Source organism: Formica exsecta, unplaced genomic scaffold, assembly GCF_003651465.1.
Source record: "Formica exsecta isolate Colony F162 unplaced genomic scaffold, ASM365146v1 scaffold194, whole genome shotgun sequence".
NCBI lineage: Eukaryota > Metazoa > Arthropoda > Insecta > Hymenoptera > Formicidae > Formica > Formica exsecta.
The window spans coordinates 582,796-609,966 of NW_021849240.1; the positions used below are offsets into that span (position 1 = coordinate 582,796).

A 27,171-nucleotide genomic window follows, 5' to 3' on the forward strand; every position below is an offset into this window, starting at 1 on the left:
ATTATATAATATATACAATTATAATATTATTATGATATTTTCAATTTTGTAAAATATTCTTTATATTACACATAATTTACCGTTGTGAAGAGAAAGAATAGAGTAGAAATATATATAAAAATATGTTCCTTGATGATTTCCCGTTGTGAAAATGCAACTTTTAGATTTAAATGATGTGCTTTGTACGAGTTATTGATCGCGATTATGCTCCGACACATGCTTGAAACTTGAGTCCTCGATGAAAAGTCACTTGACTATGTAATAATAACCTATGCCAACTATACATGAATGATAAATGCATGCCATTACAAGGCATTGAAGCATGGATGGGAACACAAAAAGTACGATGTATACGGAATATGCTGCCGGTTTTCACGCTTTAAATAAATATATTTTTTACGAATGTTTTTTAGCATTAGCTACATTGAATTTCAATCTAAAAAATGTGATAACATGTAACGTATATATGTATTACAAACATATATATTATATACAATAATATAACCGTATATTGTATAGATATAAAAAAATATCAACGAAAATGTCATCTAATTAAAATATACATTACAATTTCACAAATTTGTTTTTATCTTATTGTATTGTTTTCGAGCATCAATATAATATTATCAATTCGTAATACATAGTTGTTTTTTATCAATTTGATTAGCTCACTGAATGCAATCTTGAAATGCATTATTATTGCGATGTATTGATGAATTATATACACGAGCAGGCAGGAAACACGACAATTGCAAGTTGTCAACTGAAAGGTGTAATCGTTATGCCATATAATTAATATTAAAACCACGGGAAAAGCAAACGAGGGAAATTAAAAATATGCGACTGGCGATAATATTTGAATTCATTCGTACCGGATGTTCGAGAAAATACGCTTTGCTATCAAAAACATATATTCGTATGTGTGTGGGTAGAATAACAAAACATTTCTCTTTAATCTCGGAGAAGCGTGACGACAATTCTGTCGGAGAGAGAAACCATTTCTATTATATTATAAAATCTTTCACAGATTATTTGCGGGGATGCTGTATGGCAAATGTTTTGTTTCATACAATAATGAAAATTTTACCGTTGTCGATTTGATTGGTAATCGCGCCATTCATCGCATCTATGCTGGCCAGTAATCGCCGATCCTCCAGCTTTTCCTTTCTTCCGAAGAAAACCATGATAACAACATTCAGCTTTGTATGCCCCGAATACAAAACTATATCTGATAACTTTTTTCGATTTTGACGAAACTTTATTGCAAGTTCAATATCGAAGTTCACATTATCACATTCACACACATATTATTTCACATATTTCCTCTATCACATTTTTTTTCATACTTTTGTAAAGTTGTCATCATTTTAAGTTTGAAATATTATTTCACGTTTTTAATATTTCTAAGACGGAAAACATACACACACTCTCTTCTTGAAATTCATGAGATTAAAGAACCTTTTGTTATCATTAATAATGAGCCTGTTATCACTATTTTATCATTGATGCGACAATTATAGCATTAATTCAACATTTAATGCAGTTCGCGAAAGAAAAATATTTTCCGTCGTGGCTCTCTTCGCTATTACTTTGCGGTGAATGGAAACACTGTCTTACACCTGCCAAGGCCCGAGAGACTCGGTCCAGACGAGGGGATTGCGAGCGGTACGACACCGAGATAGTGGGGCAACTTAACAATAAGACAAACTCAACGTCGCTCGTTCACACGATTTCGTCGTCACATAATTCATGCTACTTGCTCGAAATTTTTCTCGAATAATATATGCAATCATTGTTTGAAGAAATTATTAATTAATCTTGAAATAAAATAACGAGATGCGATAAAAAATTGATAGAATAAATATGGATGAAAAAAACTGCAATAATAAAAAATGAAAGACAAACGCGCGAGATCGGAGGAAGCCTCCAAGATTCGTAAGCGCTGTTGGCTGTCGACTGTCTTCAGAGATTCAAAGCTAGCTTTTACGAAGGGTCGGAGATGATCCAGAAACAAACCAGCTGGTAGTTGTGGTGGATCTATGGAGGGGATATACAGCATGTAGAATGAGAAAGAAGAGGAAAAAATAAGAGGAATGAATCGGTGCGCTACGGTTGTTTGACGTGTTCAGTCAGACTGTTTTGGCTCTTTGGCTCCCTATTTTCTACATTTAATTATCAGAAATATTTTTTGCATGTATTAGAAACTCTATAACTCTTCGGAAAAAGAAACAGAACTCTATTAAATTATATTGAAATGTTGAAGATCGGATGCTCACACACAAAGAAAAATCAACATAGTGATCCCTATTATCAAAAAAAAAAAAAAAAAAATAAAGAAAATGATTCTTGAGAAGATGAAAAACGCCATGGCAAGGCAAATGACGCGATTTAAAGAAGAGAAATAAAAAAAGAGACAAAACGAGAAGGAGAAACTGAGAAATATATAATACCGATAAAAGTAGGATCTGACATCTAGATACAAGACGTCGACGATTACCGGAAATATTTCAATCGTATTGACCTAAAGAAGCTTTTCCGTTACGAACAGGAAGGAAATCATAATCACTGTTCGCTTTTCTCGTTCAAGGTTGCACACCGAGCGTCATCGATCGCTCAAGGTTCTCGTCGTCTGGAAAACATGTGCGTGGCGATCGATCGAATCGCACCGTAGACAAACTTTGAACAGCTTGCCGACATTGATGTCCATTTCAAATGAATTAAATAAACGCAGGTGATATATTTTCAGTATTTTATGTTCCTTCGTTGAATGTACGATATGATTTTAATCAAATTGTTATTTTAATCATTCATAATTGGAAAAACAGTTCTATATAATGTTTGATATGTATATATATAAAAGAAGCATTGAGCGGAGATTGTTCGTGAGATTTTACGTAAATCTTACAATCAGCATTCAGCACAATACATGCAACATGAAAACCAATTATGGTTTTTTTCCTCCAATCCAACGTATATTTCGTAATAAGTGACTTATCAATCAACTTAAATTTAATTTAAAAAAAAAAAAAAAAAAACGAAAAGAGTACGTAGATACATCTAATTGTAAGGATAATCTTACCTGAAGTGGAATTCAAGTTTTTTCTCTGAATGATCGACGAAAGAGCGGAGCAACCACAAACGTCGTCAATGACGTTTCCCTTTGATTTATTCCGCATCATCTCGGTTGACTTTCTGAATTAATCCCGAGCGACATTACGTCTATCCCGGTCGATCACTCAGGTCCTTCACTTGTAATCCAGCCATTATGAAGATTCGTCGTAAACTCTTCGATTCCATGAGATTGTCATGTTCGCTATTCTGTCCAAGATTCCACGTGCGAATGTCGTTGGCTTTTCCCCGGTGAATCGATGCTTTCCGATCGGACGATGATCGCGGCTATTGCGCGATGGAAATGAACCGCCGTTCGGCGAATCACGATCTATTCATAGATTCATAGATCGAAACGACTTCGGCGCCAAGTAGTTTTTACCCGAATGCGAAAACGATAACCACATGCCGTCAAGATCACAGGACGCTCGTGAGTCGCACGAACCAACCGCGACCGGTACTTATAGTCGTCGGTTCGAAGGGGGTGGCCTTTGTGCACCCTATCTATCTCTCTTTCTTTCTCTCTTTCTCTTTGGGGCAATTTCTCGACTCGTGGCAACGCGACTGTTACACGTTATATCCCCCTCGATCGATAGTAAACGCCACCATAAAAGGGTCGGAAATATTTTTCGCGGCACTGCGCGAAGAAGAACTAACGCAAGGAAATGTCGTTCCGAAAAAAATTTGAAATAGCACACTTTCTTTTGCTGTTATCCTGCTACCGTTCTCCAAATTTACAGAATATCATTTTCATTAATGTTTGAGGGCTCTCTGAATCGAAATACAAATGAAATGTGATTTTGCTTCAAATTAATATACGTTCTATATTACTGTCGTTTTTTATCTGATGCTCTAATATCTTAGACTAATTCTTTTATTGAATAAAAGCATTGATCTGACTCTACAAGTGCTGTATTTAATTAGTTTCACTCCCTTTTTTACTTGAAAAATATCATACAAAAATTGTGATTAAATTATATTTAAATTAAGAAATTTTGAATTTGACGCACGTTTTTTTTTTTATACATCATTTTAACGATGTAATAATATAGAATAATGCTATTATAGTACGTATAGTCTATAAACGGAGATATCGGAATCTCTTTTATACTTGTTACTATATTTTAAGAGCCATCTACTAGCAAGTAACGTAGACCAAAGAAAATTCCGACGTTAGCATCTGGTAGGCATGTTAAAGCAAATGCAAGGCTTACCGGTAGGTAACTCAAGTTGCATCGTTTCTGTATTTCGTGTCATTAAGACGAGATGGCGAATAGCTTCAATTTACTGCAGTATTACTGTTTCTTATGATTCCGTATTTCTAAAAAAAAAAAAAAATTCCTTCCAAAAACGTTGCCATTATTAAAAAATAATACAGTGCTTCCCTACATGTCTAAAAGTGGAAAATGTTATTAAAATGAAAAAGTGCAGATTAAGATATCCATGAAAAAGTCAGACTTCCGATAAGGAAAACTATAGTCATTGAAAAAGATAATGTCCCAGATTAAAATTATTACCGCAATGGCTTTCTAAGATGTTTATTTGCTTCTTGTATTAATTTGTGCAAGATTTCAGAGTAAAATTAAAGCATGTAGAAAAAAATACAGAAATAAAAATGTGTAGATTTTATGGAGAAATTGAATATGATTTTACACGTATTTTCTCTTTTGAAAATATATTTCGCCGTCAAAAATACATTTTGCATTTCATAATTTTGAACGGCAATAAGACAACAGCAAAAGAAAATGTTATTTTAAATTTTTTGGAACGACAAGTAGTCTATGTATGTCTAGAAATCTGTTTTTATTCTCGCTTGTCATTTCATTTCATGTATATTCATGGTATTGCAATTTTTCAATTTTTCATGTAGTCGCCAACGATGGAGAGTGCGAGCGACCTTATAACCGAATCAGATTGACTGATTGTCGTGAGCTAGGGATTCGATAATGATCCACGTGCAAAATGACTGCGACGAAGACGGACGCGGTGATAACGCTGATGACAGCAATGTTTCCTCTCATAAAGTGTGTCACTCGCGATGCCATGAAATGATGGCTGGTAGCATCAGTAGGAAGGTTGGGGATGGTTCTTTTTCTCGATAGCTATGGCATTGACCCGCTGAATTCCATACCAGTTGCGATCGTAGTGATCATGTTTCTCGAAATGACTTTTATTGTAGCGAAAAGTATATTTTTGACGTGTTGATGTAAATATTTGTAAACGTGAAAATATGACAACTAAAATTTCTGAAAAATGTAAAGTGAAATCTGTGTTTTAAGGGCTATATTCATAATAATAAATTTTTTTAAGTAATTGAAACACACAGAACTGTGAAAGTGGAAAGTAAATATGAAAATTAAAAAGGTTTGAATTTTACTCCAGCTGATATTATTGCTCACGAATTATTTTTTCAATAGTAATACCCAGAAGCAAAAAATAGCTCGACATCTTTATTGTAAAAGTTTTATGTAAAAAGATTAAAAAAGAATCGAGTTTGATTGAACATTAGTGCGTTTATATGTTTTGATGTCATAATATTAAAATGATGTATACGTGCGAGTGCCATATAATACATATTTGAAATGATATATTTCATGACAAGCAAAAATCGTAAAAAAAATTTTACTCGTACGTTATTGCTGATAACAGAGTTTTGAATGCTTTACAAATATACATGAAAAAGTATATTTGCAATCACAAGAAATGTTTTAATCATTTTCATTCATCGAATTACACGAAAAAATAGTATATAATTTATTCGATATGATTAATTTACCGTAATTATTCAAATAATAACTTGTTCGATGAGTTTATTTCGATCAATTTAATTTCTTCCAACAATTAAACTCTAACAAAAACAATCTCTATCGATAAAATTGATTGATTTTTAATCTATTTTATTGGCAAACACATTCAATATTATGCTAGCTAAATAGCACAGAATTTTAGTTTTTTATTTCACGAGAATATATAGATAATTATTATCGCATATGTAGTTAAATAATAACAGGCAGCCTTGATAACAGCAACTATCAGTTGGCGTTTAATACAGCACGCTGTTTTGTTACTCGTTGTTTTTGGTTTCTTTCAAGACTTTTGCAATTTTATGGTATAATTATCATTGTGTAACAATGTCCTCAATTTCTGATGTTTAAGAAAGAAAAATATGTAATCGTGTGTATATTTATTATATATACATAATTTACGTATAATATTTAGTATAATTATAGTATAATATTTATCGCATATAAATATGTATACAAAACTTGATTAAAAGCTTGATATGATATCTATTCGTTTTCTCTTTTTTTTTTTTATACGAATTGATTTGATTTTACGTAGAAAGAGATATTTTATCGGCATCAGTAAAATACTGCAGCAAATTATTAAAAAGCGGAAAGAGTTAATTATAAACACGACAAAAGAAACATAGGCGCTTACACACTGGTGTCTCTGATTTGTTGAAAGAGGTGGGAGCACGTGCTATTGCTGCGAACACGTCGAGAAAGCATAGGATATATTAGTCTCTGTTGGACTCGCGAGATCGGTCGACGCGTCAGCAGCGGATTTTTCAATCGTCATCCAGACTCTGCGATTAATAAATCAGCTGATGATCGTCATGGAAAAATATACGGTACGTTGTCTAATGGCATACCAAGCTCGCGGTTTATTGGTTTTTCGATTCTCAACAACATGGATTTGTTTCTTTTATTTTGCGATAATTGTTAGATAGAGAAATTTACATATATTTAAATATCTACAGTATTTAATGATGACATTTGTCAAATTGAATTTCGAAAAGTTGACAAATTATCAGAATGTTAATTACAAGCTATTGCTAAACAAATTCAAAGTTTAGTCTTTCAAATAAATTATCAACTAATGGGAAAAACGATAGCTTGTAAAGTATTTGAGACATGCAATTATGTATAAATGAATAAATCAGAGATAAGTATTATATCTTTTTTGAAATTTTCAACGAATTTAATTAATGAATTCATTCTCATGATGCGCTTAAGAGGAGTAACCAAAAAAATAAATATCGATTTACCAGAATTTTTGCAATCTTTCATGTGGCTTTTATTCAACTTACTTCTGTTTCGATTTTGTTCATGGGACAGGCACAAGGTATCTCGACATATCGATAAGTTCGTAAGAGCACTTTTCGTCAGATGTAAGCCGCGGATGGAAAAGTTTCGAGGGTTCGAACTGTCTCGATTTATCGTCTTCCGTCTAAGCTCTTCCCCATCCCTCATTTTCACCTAAGAAAGTATACGATAATACGTTCAAAGTATTAACTTATCGTAACATTAAGTTATTTTTAGATTTATTCTTCCGATATAAATTATGATTAATTTCATTGGATTTGTTACATCAATATTAACTGACTTTAATTTTATTAATTAAGTAAATTTCTTCCGTTACCCCCTTTTTTTAAATAAGGCTAATTGGTAATTGCAAAAGAAAGAAAATTGCCAATCTCAAATTAATTAATAATATGGATAGTTTGTTTTTTAACATAAAAAAGAAGGGTAGCTTGCTAGATTATCCTTTTCAATATTAAAAAGATTGGTTGGTATTTTTTATTCACAGTTCAAGTTTCAATTTTAGAACTTTAAAAGATTAAAGCAGAAAATAATTTTTCTCCTCCCTCCTTCTTCTATCTTTTTTTTCTTCCGGTCTTTCATAAAAGTAATTTTTATGGAAAAGATATACACATTAATAACCTATAGCGTAAAAGTTTTCTTGATTACAGCAAACCAAAGTTAAGAATTCGCGAGAGTAAAGGTATACATAAAGGCAATTGAAAGTTTACGCGATAACAGTAATTTCATTCTATTTGTTGATTTCTAGTCTAAACATTATCAAGGTGATTTTTGTATTCAATACTCAAAAGTTCGATATAGCGACCGTTTAATTTACTTTCATCTTTCTTTTCATCATCCTACTTTTTCCCCTTATCATCAAGCTATAAATTATTTTTGAAATCTTTTGTGTGTGTGTATATTACTCTTTTCTCTTTTATTTAAATTTTTGAATCTAGTCGTATGAACGTAATCATAATAGAAAACTGATATCCACGCGAAAGTATTATGAGAGTTTTAATAACATTATATCCTTGACACACAATTTAAAATTCTTTTAGATTCTCCGACTTCTTATATTGTGCAATTATCTGCTCATTGGCCAATCACGGACAAGTAGGTCGATTTATGTAATATATAATATATTTTGTGTAATTAATTTATTCTAACTAATATTTGACAAATATACAAAAATTTTTGATTATCAATGATAAAGATATTGAGAATTTCAATAAATTTTAATTATATTAATCATATGCCATTAAGATTTTTTGTGTTAAACGTATATGTTTAGTTTCACATGTTAATGGCACCAATATTCGCATTAACAATGATAATCAAATCACCAAGAAACCATTCACTCTGGAGGAGATTTATCTTCAATATTACTATATCTTCGGCTTCAATGGCACGTGGATCTCCGATACAGAAATTATGGTTACAGACATTAGTAAGAGCAATATTACTGTTTATGACGTAGTAACAAGGAAGAATGAACGGATTTTTGATGGATCAAAATTACCCGTAAGTATATTTTATAATCCATCATGTAATTTAATCTCGGAAAGACTTCAATCTGTAGTTGATATTTCATTTTTTCGATACTTTAAACAAACAGTTTATTACAATTTATATGCTTTTAATAAAATTCGATGTTAAAACTGTTTTAGCTGCCATACAAATTCAGCTCGGCAACATTCTCGGCTGACAAACAATACATACTGTTTGGTTACAATGTTAAACAAGTAAGTGATTAATTATTTAATATTTTTTCGCTTGCTAAATATGAATAGATCTAAGATAAATAATTTGCGCAGGTATTCAGACACACGACCGTTAGAAACTATGTAGTATACGACGTAAATCGCAGGTAAATCTATTCGTTCATATTTTTATGACATATTTATTATATTTATACCGCCGGTGATATTAACAATTAATATTAACAAATTGATTGCGAAACAATGCGAGGTCTGTGACAAATTTCTAAATTTTATATTTCTAAATAAAAAAGTAAAACGGATAGATGCATAGATTTTAGATAAAGTCAACTTAATCATGCCTAGTCTTTATAATAAATAGGTTTATCAAAATCTGAATTTTCGTTGAGGGAAAGGAGGGGGGGGGGGGGTCGCGGTTTCTCTTTTAAATATCTCTCGCTTATTATCAGAGTTTCTGAGAATTTTAATGAACTTTCCCTTTGTGGTATATATATATATATAGTATATTTATATAGAATGTGTCTTAAATGAATAGAACATTGAATGCATATTTTTTTAATTGAAGTGTGTCACTAAAGTGGATCAAAAGATCTGACATTTTATCTTATCATTATCTTAGCAATTATAATACTTAGGATAATACAGATATTTATACGCTAAGATAATATAAATTTTTATATACTTACAGCTACTTTCTATCTTTAATTGGCTCATTATCTATTGCGATAAAATATGTTTAACAAAGTTTTCTATACATTTGCAGTACATATGAAAAAATCGCGAATGAGACTCCTATTGTATTGGCGTTATGGTCGCCGATCGGCAATGATTTGGTTTACGTTCATGATAACGATATCTATCACATGATTTTTAATCACGGCCAGACTATAGTTCGTAGATTGACGGAAAGCGGTAAACCCGGTGTCCTTTACAATGGAATTCCTGATTGGGTATATGAAGGTAATCATCTTAATAAAAATAAATATATAAAAAAATATTTATGTATATATAAATATACATGTATATAATAAATATAAATATACTTTATGCAAATAGTGTTTGTTCCAAAGAGGATTATGCATCGCAAAGTAAATGCGCGTCTCTATTAGATAATTATAAATGACATAGGTAATTGTAAATGTTAATTGCAGAGGAAGTATTTAGATCAGCAGTCGCAATGTGGTATTCGCCGGATGGACAGCATCTAGCCTTTGCAACCTTTAACGATACTGTAGTAAAAGACATGGCATACTTTTATTACGGCGTACCTGGTGCTTTTGAAAACCAATATCCTACTCAAGTAAAGCTAAAATATCCCAAGGTAAAATTTTATTTCAAAAGAGAGAGAGAGAGAGACAGAAAGAAGAGAGGGAATTTCTAAATCTATGTATATTCAAAGTATTATTCAATTATCTCTCAGCTATAAATTTTCAGGTAGGTACACCTAATCCAGCAGTTTTTTTGTCAGTAATCGATTTAAATGATCCATCGTCAAAAGCAATCATTTTGGAAGCGCCCGTTGATGTGGTTGGCAGGCAAGTTTATAGTAATTTTAATATTAATAATGTCTTTAAATAGAGATTAATCATATATTGCTTGATAAGAGATTGATTATATATTAATATATTTCTACTTGAATTTCTTTCGCAGCGATAATATTTTGTTCACTGCAAGTTGGTGGGACATAACACATGTGATCGTGACATGGACAAACCGCGTGCAAAATCAATCTCAATTGATCATGTACGATACGCAGGGTACTAGTAAACCGATTTTGTACGACGAGCAGATCGAGGGCTGGCTTCAGCCAAATCGCCCCATAAGAGCCGGTGATTATGCGTTACTCTTACGATTGAAGGATTCTGGCACTAACGCTGGTAAATTTCGACATATAGACAGGTAAAGCCAAACAATTTGGACAGATACATCTCCATGGATCTATAAAAACTATAATGTTTTCAAAATATTTCGCGTCAGCATTTATTACTTTAGCGTTGAAAAAATTGCATTGAAAAAGTTAAATTTTTCAATGCATCTCGGTATCTAGGGAAAATTTAAAATTATTGAGTCAAAAATATGTATCAAAAATTTTTTCATTATTTATTTTTCCCTCGTAATCTAACATTTACATTACATCGTCAGATATGAATACGAAAGTGGCCGATTCGTTTCATCGGTAGATCTAACGCCTGGTCCCTCTGAGGTGCATTCCATTTTGGCCGTCGATTCGCTTAGAGGCAAAGTTTACTACCTCGCTACGGCACCGGGTGAACCGACCCAGAGGAATTTGTATACGGTGCCTCTGGATGCGAGCCAAAAACCAACTTGCATATCCTGCGAGCTGCTTACGCCGGAAGGTGAGTACTCAAAATCACGAATGTCGCAGATACGATTGGAGGAAGAAAGAGAGAGAGAGGAAAAGGGGAGAAATGCGATGTCTATCACTTTTTTCATCAGTTTAATGTGACGAGCTTGCACCATACGCGAATGTGGTAACTTTATCGAGAACGTTTAGTAATATCGGAATATTTTATTTAAAGCATAGCATCTCGCGTGAAAAAATATTTTCTGCATATGTATGCGAGGAAAATACAAAAACTTTGTAAATTTTAATCCGATCGTTCATTTTATTTAAATTTGCGTCCGATTCTTAAACGAAACTGGGAAATGTTTAAGCAAATCTCATAGGTGATGGAGAATTTTGAAACGCATTGTCGGCAGCATTTGTGTAACTTATCTATAGACACATGATAGGTACATGTTCCAATTAAAACGCAAAAGTCCATCGGGAGTAATGACTCATTTGACGAAAGCTGTAAGTCGTGTTCATGAATATTTAACATATATGCGCATGAATGTATAGTGTCGGGAAGATTTACGCAAAACTTTCAAATGAGAGTGGTGACGACGACGTAATTTAGGACCTACGTTCCTTTTGAAAATTGCCGCAATTATCTTTTCACATTTTTACAGCGCGTGGAAAGTCAATTCTGCAAATTCAAATTAGAATTTTTAAATTTTCTCGTATGAACTTGGCCCGAACTTATCTCCTCATTGCTATGCGAGAAGATTCGAAAGATTTCGACCTAATGCGCAAGACGTCGCATGAAACGCGAGACTGAAATATTACTTTTCGTACAAGTTTTTACGGCTATTGACGGCAGCTGCGTTCTTCTACGTTATCGCAAAGAAGATTAATTCGCCGGATTATTCGGGCCAAAAAATCTACGCCCATGAGTCTGATACGCTCGGTCAAAATATCGGCTATACATCCATTAAAATATTATTATTATTACATCTATTAAAATATGTTTTATTTATCGAAATTTATTGTGACTAGTAGTGAAAAGTATAGAAAATGCAGAAATGTATGTCTCCCGTTTTCCTTTCATAGAGTTCGTGCCATATCAAGTAAACAAAATTGTATGCACGTTTTATATTAGTTTACGCGCGCGTGATATTACCTACATTATATTATCTTATATTATTATTTGTGTGTGTGTGTGTATGTGTGTGTACATGGATATTACTAATATATACTTATCCGAAAATTAAAGCAAAAGTTGTCAAACACGAGAATGCCAAAGTGAAAATAATCGAGACGGCATTCGCAAATGCTTCATTACGTCGAACAGAAAACGAGAAAATATAATTTTTCGTAGATATCTATAATTGTTCCTGTAAAAATTCTAACAATTTAAATGTTGCAGGAAATAAATGCACATACGCGACTGCATCTTTTTCAAGGCTCAGATCATATTACGCTCTCACCTGTTCTGGACCTGATCCAGCTACAATAACAATTATGGACAGAAATCATCAGCCAATTTTGATTTGGAAAACTAATCTATTGATAAGACAACTTTTGTCACAACGATTGATGCCGCAACAAAGAAATTTCAACATTACCGTAAACGGCTATGATTCTAGGGTCAGATTGTTACTGCCGCCGAATTTCGATGAAAATAAATCATATCCCTTGTTAGTAAATACGTGAGTATACTCAGATTTTTCTGACTTTTTTAAAAGCAAAATTACGATTATTTTAATTTTACGCGAGAGAATTTAGAAAACAAAAAAGTTTTGTCGTTAAAACTGTCGCTGTTATATCACGCATAAAATATGAACATATAATCAAATTTTTTAAACATAATTAAATTATTCAATATTATGGAAATAATAAATTAAAATTAATTTTATTGTTGTATAAATATGTATATTTTTTATCATACATTATAGCATATATTTTTTTACGTTATGTTTGATTCAAATGTAAATATCTTTATGACGACTCGTATAAAGATTTTGAAAAATTTAAATGTTATAAAAAACAAATCTTGGGAAAAGCAAAGTCTTTGTAAAAATTAGATCGATATTAGCGTTTAATCAAGACAATGCCTGCCTATATACATTGTATATCGTTAATAGTGGCTATAGCGCAATTACACTGGTATATGGTATGATTGATCGGCATGCAAAGGGATTCGCAATCTCCATTTAAAATTAGAGTCACCTTTGATCGAGTCTGTGTTTGTTGGATCGATTCATGTTAAAGCTCTTTCGCAACGATCAATTACCTTTAATAACCTTGCTCATTTTTTCTTCTTTTTTTAAGAAGCATTTGTCGAGCGCTTAATTCACTTACAAATTTATGCTACCCATTTGTAGGACAAAGTTGGATAAAAATGATCTGCATAATCTATCACGAGGAAGCTATGCTTCTTATATATAATATATATGTATAAAATATCTAATTTTTATAAAATAATCTTTTGAAAATATATTTATTCCGCAGTTACGGCGGTCCAAACACAGTTAGAATCACTGATAATGCAAAATATGAGTATGAGTATTATCTAACAACTAACAAACGCGTAATCTATGCGTGGATCGACGCACGAGGATCAGCCTTCAAGGGCAGCAAGATGCTCTTCGAGATATACAAGAATATAGGAACCGTGGAGATCGAAGATACGATCGCTGTTACTGCGTGAGTAATTTATATATTGTTAATAATTGCGCTATTATTTCATTTTTGACAACAAACACCGTTATAAATATTCTCTTTGTTATATCTCAGAGCTCTGCTGAAACAATATAAGTGGATCGATGCGAATAGGGTTGGTATATGGGGCTGGAGTTACGGTGGTTTTACTACTGGCATGGTACTCGCAACAGATACAGCCTCTGTGTTCAAGTGTGGTATATCTGTTGCGCCTGTAACTTCGTGGATCTATTACGGTAATTAGCGACAAATTGATCATTTCTAATATAAATAATATATAAATGAGGGGAAAAATAATCTGAACTCTTAATCTTAACAATCTTTCTCTGATCTAGTCGTCGAGCATAATTGATGCGTCTTCTTAGAATCCGGTTTATTACAGATTCTATTTACACGGAGCGATTCATGGGATTGCCGACTCCCAAGGACAATCTCGCCGGTTACAATCGCACGGATATCACACGACGAGTAGAGGGAATACGAGGCAAAAAATACATGTTAATACATGGTACTGGAGACGACAACGTGCACTACCAGCAAGCGATGGCGCTCGCCAAGGCGCTGGAGCATAATGACATCCTGTTCGAACAGATCACGTACACGGATGAGGCGCATGGTCTCGAACACGTGTCCCCTCATTTCTATCACACGATGGACAAATTTTGGAACAAATGCTTTGGCTTGACCTAAACTCGTTTCTAGATTCACCGGAGAAGAGAATTATTCGCGGCTACAAATTCGATTGCACTTAAATATGTGGGATTTTTATATAATATAAAAAAAGAATGTTGAAAATTTAGAATCTATTTAGACAATTACGTTCGATGTGGAAAAATTAATAGATAGCATACGTATATTAATGTTAATAATGTGAAGAGCTTGTTGTTACAATTACAGGCGGGCCTTATGCCTCAACGTAATCTCGAAGATATCGATGGCAACAATGAAAAATATAATAAGTCATTTCTTTGAGCAAAGTGAATGTTAATTTTTTTTGTCTGAGATCGACGAAATACAAAAAATGTAATGTTTTAACAATGAAAAAAATGAAAGTTTCATGATTACATGAATAAATTCGAAAAAATGTGACACTAAAATAATAATTTTATCTTTGAAAGGAATATTATATTGTGCAAATAAATCTCTTAAAATGTGTGAGTTACATTTTTGCAACAACTTTTTATCGAAGCCGTCAATATTTTTACGAAAAGATTAAATTTGTTTGTATATAACATTTTCATAACGGAAAGGATTTTATCTAACATATATATTGTTAAATTTATTATAATATATATGTAATCGCTAATCTCGTTAACCTCGACAACAAATTTCTATAAAAAAATTTTCTTACATGTAAATAGTATGCAATAGTATGAATAGAATATTAAATTGTATAGAAAATACAAATATGAATAGAAATTAAATTAGCGATTATTAACCGTCTGTCATTTCATAATCCGTTGCTTTTACAAATAGATTAAGTTTTGCCCGTGTCATAATCCCAATAGTTTTCATATTATGGCATCGTTTAATAGAATGTTCTTTTTGTTTGGTTTTTTACATAATTATATCAAAACAAATTAAATCTATAGTCCATTAAAAAAAAAAAAAAAAAAGAATCCGTTCTCAATATTATTAGATATTATATAGTTTTATCTAAATCTTTATATTTTTAGTGTAATAATTATAATTATTATTCTGTCAGCAAACAGATGTAATGAACCTCGCGATATTGTCAAATGTTTTTTATTACAAAAAACTCAGCAAAATTTCTTGTTGTACATAGTGACAGATTTTAAAACCGATTTCCCTGTATCGATGACCTGGATTTTCATATTATTGGCCAGAAAAGAAACAAATTCTTCTCTATCATTCTTTCTTTGTATAGGATAGAATATACATACACGATGCACGTCTTGCTCTTGCATTTTCTGACAATCATGTTTTTATCCACGTAGTTCGCCTGTCCAATTCGATCAGTTAGTATGGGCAAAAGGACTTTTGGGAAATTTAATCATTCTATCCATCGTATCCGCGGATCTTGTGTGCCTTAGATGGGCGAATTCTCGAGGTAACTTGGTTCGCTGACCTGGAATCTTCGACAGTTGGGGAGAAAAATGTTTGTTCAAACATTCGAGCGAGTTTCCACTGAGTTTATGACTCTTTTCGGTCAGCGAAGATTAAGAAGGACATTCGATGGGGGATTTTCATCAAATTCAAATCGTTATTTTTTCGACATTAATATCTAATCGACGTCTTATATTTATTAGCATTGATAGATCAATTTTTCTCATACAAATATCTTTTTTAACCACACTTTTCTCGAAGCATTTGTAAATATATGTGTGCGTATTATATTTATATATAAAATTATTAAAAATATTTCAGGTATTTCATTATAAAAAAATATAGATAATAAAACAAAATATATTATTATCGCGATATAATATACATAACATGTATATATAATAAACGTAACATGTTAATATGACATCAAATCAAATCATTGAGATATTAAAGAGATAATACAATATTAAAGATATCAAATATTTATCTCGATATGTATCGAAATGATATCTTTCTCATTCGTATGCACATACACTGATTTAAATGGTGCTTTAATAGCTGATGAACATTGTGAGAGATTGCCTTGGCACGCAAATCTACAATATACGGCAAGCAATTCGATTTATTTAGATATACCTTGGTATTACTCTTCTTCATTTTAGTTGAATGGTGATCAGATAGATTCGTCAAAATTTCTGATCTTACATATACTTTAGATACTTGGAAACGATTCAAATTCAACGATTCAGATTCTAATCGATTAATTAATAAACTATATATTTTGTCATGTTTTCCAATTTTTTTAACCAATTGATAAAAATACAAGAGAAGTGCTTAAAATTATTTTTACAGTAAAAAAATCATTACAAAGTAATTACAAAGAATATACTTTAAACTATAAAATGAAATGAAGTGAGATAAAATGAAGAAGAGGACAAACGTGAATTTATCACTACTACAGAAATTCTCACAAAAGTCGATTCCGTCACGTACGGTAAGACTTCGTTTTAAGATTGAATTGTGATGAGTCCGAAGCAGAGGAAACTACATTCGATTCGCGACAAGTAGAGCCTAAACAAAAGGAACGTAGCCTATTTTCCGCGCTAGAGGAATCTGTGGTAGAGAAACGACGTTGTGTAGAGTGTAGGAGGTGTTTGGTGCGCTAGCCATTGTCGCGGTCATGCAGTTCTCGCGAGCAAAAACAATGCCACGCGTCGTCATCGATCCCGCCCAACCGCTTTTCATCGTCCGTAAATGCTATCGGCGACGCGGATAGCGATCTTCGGCCACCAGACAAATGGAGCGCGAGTACACTCGTCCAACTATAATGAGATGCAACCCTACCCCTGCTAAAAGTTTCACAAGGAATGAGCGGAGACAAGTGGCGCAGTCGAGAAGTGGGTTGGGAGAACGACAAGAACGAAGCGATGATCTAATTTGATATCTCTGAGACAATTTTCTCCACTATTTTAGTGTGATGAAAAAATTTTAACAACAAAAATAACGAGGATAAAACTCGCGACATTTAATTCGGATACGCAAGTCGATGTCAATTAAATTTATGTTAGTATTTTTAAATTAAGAAAAACTCTACTCTCCATTAATAATGTTATCGTTGGTGCAATCTCGTGATCTATCGTTCGAATGTTATTCATAGAAAAACCATGAAAAAACAATTAAAAAAACCATGCAGATTTAAATGGTAAACGATCGAATGTCTATGACATCTTCGCGTTTCGCTATTGAAGATTCTTGTTACTATGAAAACGTTACGTTAACGCGCCTTTGAATAAAAATGTGATTGACTAGCGAGAATAAGAGGGGAGAAGGTAGAAAATCCATTTCTACCTATCTGTAACGCGTGCCAATGGGTTTTGTGAAAAGAGTCAATTGTTAAACGGAAGTATCAAAGCCGCCCGGAAAATGAAACATAACGTACAGTTTGTTTTTCGTTTAACAATATAACCATTCTGACTAAAGTTGCTTTGGTATAAATATATAAATTCTCGTTATTAGAAACTTACACTCATCGTCAAACAATAAAAACTATTTATTGAAATTAAAAAATAAAAATATAATTATATAACAAAGAGAAGAAGAGATGTAAAATATATTTTAAATTTTAAATTAAGTTTAAATTTTTATACTTATATACGTTAATTATTATTTAATTAAAAGATTTACCATAGTATTAAGTGGTTTTTCATATTTCATACTAGTTATCGATAATAACATCTGTTCTCTTGTTAATTATTTGTCTGATTTCATATCTTTTTTACATTTGCATATAAAGGAGATCAAAGTATAGTATGGTAATTTAATTTATCGCAACATCAATATATTTCATTTTCGTCGTAGTCGCACGTGTCTCCCAAAATGTCTATTATTCCCGAGACAATTTAAATTTTATACAGAAATTCCCACCGCGATGATTGTTGCATAATCGACCTACAGCCATCGCTTGAAATGTCACCGGGGTAAATTTCTCTCACCGACGCGCATCCGTTCCGGATCTACTTCGAATTTGCCGCAGATCGAAACTGCATTTCGATCGAACCCGTGAGACGAATTTCCGCCAGTGTGACCTCTCGAAAGCTCGTTATTGTCCTTTGTGTGCTCGATGCCATTCTCGAATTTATCGTGTAGGATGAGATCACCCCATCTTTACAGGACGGCTACGTTATCAAGAGCGTGCTACGATATCATTTCTGTGATTGCGGCAAAATATATAGATTCGAGATGAAAACGGTAAACTTTTATTTTGTTGAAATAAATTATCGTTTCTTTTTTTAAAGCGGATCTTTAGAGCAGAGACATACAAATATATGCGCGCGCGTGTGCGTATGTATATGTACAATAACAAATAATTGTAATAAAAAAAAAAAAAAAAAGGAATGTGTAAAAACATTTATATTCTCGCATTTCATTTTATTATTTTCCAGAGTACTAGCGTAATATCTCTTTTAGTTTGATTTATCTAAACAAATTCTATCATCAAATTCTATCATCTTGCTATATCTCGCGTCGTTATTAAGTGCATTAATGACTCTTTTAAAAGAAAAACTGGAGGAGCTTCTCGTGTAACTTATTTGACGATCAAGTGGGTGTCTTGCAAGAAACAATGAAGGTCTTCATGACCGCGCGCGAAAAGTTTCCTGAACGATTAATCTCTTACCTGCCGACCCTGGCCCTTGAAACGGAAAGGTTTCCGGAGTCAAGGACGCGCATGCAACGTTTCTTGTTCCATCAATCGATATTCCTTGAATAAGGTTAGACTGCGGTAGCTTTTCATTTTGCGTGACTATGAAGGGAGGTCCCGGTACTGTAAACTACGTCGGCCTCGACACGTTCTTGGATGGTACCGCGTGATAATACGCGATATCTTGCCTTCTGTGCTACTAGCAAGGATACGTCCGAAATATGCACTCTACTATTTTCGTCATCCCTATTATAGCGTAATAACGTTTTCGCGTGTTGCCGAGACTTTCACGGATGTTTTGTATATTGAGGCAAGATTACTAACGTTCGTCGATGGTATCCGAAAAAGATGTCGACGAGAAATTCCGTGCTACAAGATTATTTAAATTCTTTAAAAGCGCGCAAAAATTTCATGGCTCGTCGTTACTATGGCATTACCGGTACGCACGACTTATGGCGTGCATCCTGTGTCGAATTTATCTTCGCCAGTTTGTGAATTTACGGAATGAACCGAGACGACGTTTATATGAGCCCATCGCGCACCCTTGGGGAGGTGCGTAAAACAACAAGACGAACGACGACGAGATCACGCGCGATATTTTGTAATGCCGCGGCGTTATACGGTATTCGAATCTCGTTCCTTACATCTTTGCAAACGTGAGTCTTTAAACAATAACTTATCTTTTTATATAGAGTAAAACAATATTACGATGAAACGCGATGTTTCCGAATATGAGCCTCTCATCAAGAATGTTTGTCAACTTCTACTAATTTGTTAAAATCAAATATATTAAAAAGCATATAATGCAAACTCTATTACAAAAATTCCATCCATTCTGCAGTTAAATAAGCATGGAGAACTCAATTTCGTTTCCTTTATCCGTAAACCTTTACTTCAGCACAGCATTGCTTGAGGTAAGCGGAAAATACAAGAAAGAAATAGGATGGATAGGAAAGAGAAGAAAACAGAAAACCGCGCGCAGATCTCTGAGCTAAAAGATGGATAAGATAAATCTCGTAAAAGTCGATATAGTCGTTCGTCTGAAATAAAAATGCTGTCTAGATCGGATCACTCACAATCAGGATAAATAAAATTGTGAGATCACTCAACAAAAGAAGCGATGAGTATATATTTATATTATTTGTAAAATTAAAAGTGGAGTTAATGATCGATTAAAATCATAACTTCCTGCAATTTTACTTCTCTTTACTCATTTTATCGCTTTTTGCACTTTCATTATCAGATTTTCTATTACACCTGTTATCAAATAAATCTCAGAATCAAAAATCTCATATTTAATTTTAACTACTAAATGTAGCTACTTATATGCATAACTGAAAACATTCGATAGTGAGGTGAAGGAAAGGAATAAATATAATGAGCAAGGAAAGAAGGAAGGAAAAGGATAAGCGGATAAATAGCGGCGTGCGATGTGATTGAGGATCATGATATATTTTATGCTAAAAGATGGTGCGACTGCATGAAAAACAATAGAGTATTTGTCGACGTGCATCTTAAAGCTTTTCAATTTTCAAAGAAGCGCAATTCCGTCGCAATTCGCGGTTAGGTGAAAAACCGGACGATATTATTTCCGCGTTTGGTTCAGTAGGCCACGTTTAATTAATTCGTTAAAATCCGCGTGAAAATATGCTCTCTGACATTACTGCCGGCGCTTTTGCATAATACGGGAATTTTCCGCATCAATTCTAATTACAGCGTAATTCTTCAATAAAATTACCTTACATATAATAGTATTTCTGTGATATTATTACAATATTATTATATAATATTTAATAATCTATTATTTTCTTTTTAAAATACAGGGTCCTATATATTATCATTTCCTATACATGCTTTTGTTTTATCTTATTATAAATTATCTATATATTATCTCGTCCGTGAATAAGATATTATTTTCAGAACGTATAAATGTTCAAGTGTTTTTATCTCGTTTGATTGAGGAATGTCTCGTAAGCTTTTCCGATAGAATAAAGAAAAGATGCACCCTATAACGATACAGGGTTGACTTTCGTGGTGGAACGCGACAGATGTGAAGAACGCGAGACCGCCGCGCTAGTGCAAGAACGGAGGGGAGTGCGCTGGATGAACGAAAGGGATGAAACTCAGAATGTGGGGACACGGATGGAAGAGGGATGGAAGATCCTGAAAGGGAGAGAGGTGGAATCGTATATAGCTAGTGGCAGTCGATGGAAGGTGAAAGGAAAGGACGGAAAGTGCAAAGGAAGGAATAAAGGGATATCCAAGTTGAAGAAGGATGTACGAAAAACGGACAAAGATGAAGAGTGAAAAAGAGAGAAATGGAAAAGTTACGGAAGAAAGAATGTATGTGATAGCAATATTCAAGAGGTCCAACGAAAGGGGATGAACGATACGAGCGAGAAAGAGAAAGAGGAAGAGGAAGAGAAAGGGAACCACAGTGGTTGAAAAGCGATGTAGATATCAATTGAGAGAAAAGGAGAGGAAGAATCGGTAGAAGCACAAGAGCGAAGAAGAAAGAGATAGTAGACGCGAAAACGGTGGGGCGGAAGATACGAGACACAGTTTTCGGCAGACGACAGAAGAGGAACAGGAATTGAAGAAGAGGGGGAATTGAGTGTAGAAAAGAGAGAGGGAGAGAAAGCAAGGGAGAGAGAGAGAGAGGGAGAAGAAGAGGAAGGGAGAAGGGATGGAAAGGGGGATGAGAGAATGAGAGAAAGACGAGAAAATTAGAAATATGGTTAATGGAGGGAGAAGTCGTGTGATATAGAAAAAGAAGAATTCAGTAGCGGAAGAGAAAAAACGGCGACACACACATAACGCAAAAAAAAAAAAAAAAAAAAAAAAGATATTTTCAAAAACTATCATAGGGCATACAAGTAAATTCCAAAACGAAGGATGTACACGTGTTATAAGGAAGGAGAAAAAGAACCTGAAACAAAAGACCGAAAGGGTTCTCCAAAATTACCCACTATGGCACGCGTACGCGCGATTGCGAAAGAAAGAGCGCGCGAGCAACAGCGCAGGGAGGGGAGGGGAGGGGAGGGGAGGGCTGTTCGCGGCGGGGGGGAAAGAGCGTTACAGAGAGACGGGAAGCTAGAGAGAGACGATTGGAGCAAGAACGAGACCGAACGAGAGAGCGAGGAAGAGGGAGTACCAGGAGGCCGAGGCTGCGGCGTAGCCTCAGTGTCGGCGCAGTGGCCGGGCCATCGTGTCCTGCCTGTGCCCAGGTCTCCGTGCTCTCCTCTCCCTGTTTCTGATCCTGTCGACAGTCATACGGACTCTGCACGATATATCGTCGTCGTCGTCATCGTCGCCGTCATCATCTAACGTTACATCTCTTCCGCGCGATCACGAGGCCCTTCTTATCCGTGGTATCTACCGTGTCCTATCGGGCATCTCTCTCTTTTTCCATCCCTCTTTCTTTCTCTATTATCTCTATCTCTCTCTTTCTTCCCCTTTCTCGGTCTTCTCTTCTCGTCGAGTCGAGGATCGAACGAATCGCGGACGAACGGCGTCCGCGTATCCGATGAGAGCCGGCGCGTCGCGACGTGGTGCGACATCCGGTGAAGTCGTCTTCTCGAAAGACGCCGCTTGACTTCCTGGCGCGGAAGAGTGCTAGTAAAATTATTCGCGTTACGAACGGTACGCGGGGTGCGCGGCTACAAAGAAGTGTATCGCATAAGGTGTACACTACGGGGGTGATAGTGGAACGATACAAGTTGCTCGGAATTAGTAACGAACGGAGGACATCCTTCACCGGGCAACAGCGGCCAGGAGGATCGAGGTGAAGAGGTGGGAGCCATGCCGCCCGGGCGAGCTTCCCTCGAGGCAGCCAGCAGGATCGTTCAGCTACCGTTTCCCTATCTTTCGAGGCTGCCTGCTCGTGTTCCCTTTTGTTGAGGTAAGAAGCCCAATAAGATTTTGCAAAATCCTTGGACTTTGACGGGATGGAAATATACTTATCGAGGATTGACGCGAAGTCGAAATCGCAGTGGTGGTTCTCTTTGAAAGCTTGAGAATGTGACTTTCGAATAAACACAGGCTAAACTGCTTCAATGGAATAAATACTCGCAAGCAAGTATTGGTCTGCATAGATGTTAAGGATTCGATGAATATTGTGAATGATTTAGAATGTCGTCTTCTATAAATCGTAAGTAGTTTGAAGATTTCTCACAATTTTTTATAAACATCTGTGTTATTTTTTCCAATAAGTCTGTCCCGGTAATAAATTTGTCAACGAGATAATTTGAGATTTTTTATGAATATAAAAAACTTACATTTATTTCTTTGTGAATAAAAACAATTTCTATTTATCCCCCGACAATGTAAATATTTGTAGCATAAATTGATATCTCTTTATTATCGAATAATGAAAATTTGCGTTAAATTACAGATAATACTTGAAGAAATCTTATTCTTTATTTTTTTATAAAAAGAAAATAAATATGATTTTATTAAAGTCGTGCATTTAAGCAATCTTAATATTTATCCGTTATTTTATAAATCTGTAAATCTATTTCATAATTAATGAACTTCGTTGATCTTTAGTTGTAATTACTCGTGAGAAAACTCAAGCAGCAGATTCCGCGCGGCTGCTGATTAGAAGACGCTCTCTTTGCCGTAAGAAAAGTCAAGAGGATTACTCTTTAAAACTTAGTCCCAATATCGCTTCTCAGAAATCGTTCGATGAATTATATTCTTCCAAGATGTTTCTATCCGATTACGTAAAATGATCGTAAAATCGATAGATTTACCAATTCTCTTCCATCAAGCTTTTTGTAGTTTTCAAAAATCTACAAGCCAATTTTTAATTTTACGTTTCTGTGACTGTCGCTGATTGTTTTGCAATATCGGAGTATGTCATGATGATATACATAATTTCTTCGTGTATATAACGAGTAATGATAGCGTATCGCTTATTCAATCCTAAACCATCGACAAATACAAACTCCCTGTTGCTAGTTTGTAGCTTTGTAAACGCCACAATTCTATCATATTTTTTAATACAGTTTTCTGACAAAAATATTCCATGGCTTAATATCTGATTCGCTCCTATTCGTATGAAGTTACACAATTTTCGATGATCTTATTAATCTTTAATTTCTTTAGGAATTCAAATTCTTCGCAAAAGTTAAAATAAATTTATTATATTATGTGAAAGAATGCGATATTTTTCTACTTTAATATACAATACCATTAGTTTTCTTTCTCTTCGATAAAGGAACAAATTTTTTAAATAATCGAAAATCCAATCCGTCTCTCGATATAATTGACAGAAGAAATATAATATCAAGAAATAACTTGTGTGTTCAATAAAGATTTTTAGAGATTTCATTTTTTATTCTTTTCTTTTTTAAAATTAGTTTACGTTAAAAGGTTCTCAACATTCTATTCTCTAAGGAAATTATCTATGGGAAAAAGAAGAATCCATTTTTTAATTCTCTCGAAAGAGACACTGGCACCGATGTGTGTATGAACCTGGAGTGTATGATTCCGGAGAAAATAAAAATTTCCACTAAAGTAATTATTTCCTTCTGCAATACTTTGATTGTATTTAGTTGTATACTATTGTATTTCATTTAGATACCTCAAAAAGTAAAAAAATATAAAATAGTTAAAAAATGGCTTGATTATAAAATATTTTAATTTTAAAATATCTTCTGAAAGAAGACTGTTCAGAAGTTTAACTATCTTTATTTCGTCTATAACTCTCTTTATTTCGTTTGTGCAATTTCCGAAGCTCATACACAAATACTTTTCAAATCTGTCAAAAGAGCAGCTTGGCCATTGTTTAGAATATGCTATGTTAAAATGATATTCTAAAGAGCATTGATTGTATCTGTTTATCTTTTATATATCTTTTCGCTTTTATTGTATCTTACAAGATTAAAAATGACAAAGTTTTCGATTAATTTGGGATAGAGTTGAAAAATGCTGTATAATTTCGAACTTTGTGCAGCGCTGACACGCAGCTTATGCATCCCGACGTGGTGCTTTTGCAACAACGAGCGCCGCATTAATTACTGGAAATCCAAGCATGAATCACGATGTACACAATGCGCGCGAACATGAACGTCAACCATCCTGTTACTACCGTATGTTTTAGGAATTTTGGCTGGTACACCACGGTCTCGATATCGATGAATCTTTGTCGATAGGGTAAACACGCGTTTCGGATTTAAAAAAAAAAAACCTATTTTTGTATTACGAGTGTGTTCGTACAGTCATACTTCGGAAACGTGAAAAATGTGACCATGTAAATTAGAATATTTCCAAACACGTAACAGATTTTAGGAAATAAAATAAATATTTCTAAAATACACTTCTCTTTTTCCCTCTATACATTTTGATTCCGCTATATCGAGAATTTATCTCGTCATTTAAAAAAAAATGTTTTGAAAGAAATATATGATGAGAAAAAGCTTTTTCTCTCTTTTATATATATAAGATAAATAATTAGAATATGATAAAAACAAAGTTAATTTTATTTTTGACATTAAAATAGTTTTTTCTATATTATTTCTTTTTGTTTCTCTGTTATATATTCTAAAATTTTCCACTTTGATAGTTGGGATCAATCTTACAGAGTATATATATAAATGTCATATTTATCGAGATAAAACATATTTAAGACTGTTCTTAAGATAGAAAAGATCTGATAGTTTCATTGTAACACGCGACTCACTCAGATCTCCCAAGAGATTGCACTGATAGGTATGTTTTATTCTTTTCGTATCTATTTAAATTTAAAACAATGCAAAATAGGACGATAATGTTCATAAAACCTCATCGGCTGTTTGCATCTTAAAAACAAAAGATGGAATTGCGAAGATCCTTGTCACAATAGATTTATATCGTCAATTTTATATTAATCTTCATTTTCTTATATCTCTCTTTCTTTCTTTTTCTCTCTTTTTCTCTTTTGATTGTATTTTCTTTAAATATATATTTTAGTATATAATTTAATTTTTTCTTCTATAGTGTAAGTAAATTAAATTACATGCGTTCCGATTTATATTGATATTTATATAAAAAATATGAATGCAAACTTGGTTTATTCTTAGCGGGCGTATCAAAATATCACGCGATAATGTTTGATAATCACGTTATAAATATGCGTATCTATTTATGTATCTAATTAAGTCATTTGATTCTCTCTAAATTATAACAGCGCCTTACGTTAGAAATTCCCACTTAATCGAATGACACGAGTTTTCAACTTCAGTAACCGCATGTGGTTGACAAAGTTACTTTCGTATCGGACATCGAATCGGAATGTCAGATTCCGACACTACCGAGCCATAATTTCTCTCGGCGGCACGCTAATTTCCTTTAACAAAATCGTTTTCGCGAATTTGGCCGTTTCTAACAGTAAAGTACGGGCAATCATTTCCGGTCTACACATATATTAATTTCCCTCCATAAGAAAGTTTCCTGACTTTAAATTTTGCCTAAAGAATAACATAAAAATAAATTGTTTCTATTATTTTTATCTCGGAATCATTTTGCATTTGTCATAAAAAAATGTGGATTTCTGAAACAAAACAAATAAAAAAAGAATTGCTAGAACGATTACATCGCATCGCTGATATTACATATTACAAAAATATCTCAGTATGTACTAATCTTGCACACGTTTTCGAGCAGGCAACGATTTGTAGCGTTCATTCTAACAATAAATACAAATATCACGAATATCAAGAAGGAGAAATATTTAATTTCAATTTCGTAAGTCAATATGTTCGATTTAGCGATTTAACTAAGTTAGTCGCTATTTTTTATCACGAAGTGGGCCAATGGGTCAAATTAAAATTTGAGGATAAATGCACGTGAATGCGCCAAGAGATATAAATTCTGATCCTGCCATTATATCGGACGTACAGACCAAAAGTTTTTCTTTTACTAACTTTTAAATTCTCTATGGAATACGGAATTCCTACGGTAAAATCGTAGTAAATTAGAACATACCGCCCCCCCCCCCCCCCC

The 27,171-nt window shown here is 33.7% G+C and overlaps 3 protein-coding genes across 9 annotated transcripts in view; 2 read left to right on the forward strand and 1 right to left on the reverse strand.

Moving 5' to 3' along the window:
- The window catches only part of LOC115234042 (MAGUK p55 subfamily member 2), a 45,589-nt gene that overhangs the window by 11,302 nt on the left and 7,116 nt on the right, over window positions 1-27,171 (reverse strand). The window contains exon 1 of one of the 4 annotated variants that reach the window (XM_029804748.1): window positions 3,080-4,406. The exons of 2 other annotated variants lie outside the window; for them this stretch is intronic. In XM_029804748.1, coding sequence (XP_029660608.1) covers window positions 3,080-3,179 — 100 coding nt within the window. In that variant the 5' untranslated portion in view covers window positions 3,180-4,406. Of the gene's footprint in view, window positions 1-1,087; window positions 2,257-3,079; window positions 4,407-27,171 lie in introns of those variants that run through there. One more of the 4 variants, XM_029804749.1, reaches the window with a different exon arrangement.
- LOC115234040 (venom dipeptidyl peptidase 4) lies at window positions 6,512-15,347 on the forward strand. 2 transcript variants are annotated; one of them, XM_029804743.1, is made up of 14 exons: window positions 6,512-6,742; window positions 8,255-8,309; window positions 8,488-8,717; window positions 8,864-8,938; window positions 9,011-9,063; window positions 9,678-9,874; window positions 10,066-10,235; window positions 10,349-10,449; window positions 10,565-10,813; window positions 11,057-11,271; window positions 12,625-12,907; window positions 13,710-13,904; window positions 13,995-14,155; window positions 14,302-15,347. In XM_029804743.1, the coding sequence occupies exons 1-14, from the start codon at window positions 6,719-6,721 to the stop codon at window positions 14,607-14,609; spliced, it is 2,316 nt and encodes a 771-aa protein (XP_029660603.1). In that variant the 5' UTR covers window positions 6,512-6,718; the 3' UTR covers window positions 14,610-15,347. The 2 variants fall into 2 exon arrangements, with proteins under 2 accessions (XP_029660603.1, XP_029660604.1); XM_029804744.1 differs by lacking the exons at window positions 6,512-6,742; window positions 8,255-8,309; window positions 9,011-9,063 and having other exon boundaries at window positions 8,544-8,717.
- Window positions 22,349-27,171, forward strand: part of LOC115234039 (dipeptidyl aminopeptidase-like protein 6) — a 52,233-nt gene continuing 47,410 nt past the window's right edge. For 2 of the 3 annotated variants that reach the window (XM_029804740.1, XM_029804742.1), the window contains exon 1: window positions 22,349-23,086. The gene's annotated coding sequence lies outside the window, so the exon portion shown is untranslated. Of the gene's footprint in view, window positions 23,087-23,177; window positions 23,336-27,171 lie in introns of those variants that run through there. The other variant, XM_029804741.1, reaches the window with a different exon arrangement.

Coding starts and splice junctions, on each gene's coding strand:
- LOC115234040 (XM_029804743.1), top strand. CDS start 6,719: ATGATCGTCATGGAAAAATATACG. Junction 9,064..9,677: donor GTATACGACGTAAATCGCAG/GTAAATCTATTC, acceptor ATACATTTGCAG/TACATATGAAAAAATCGCGA. Junction 10,814..11,056: donor AAATTTCGACATATAGACAG/GTAAAGCCAAAC, acceptor TTACATCGTCAG/ATATGAATACGAAAGTGGCC.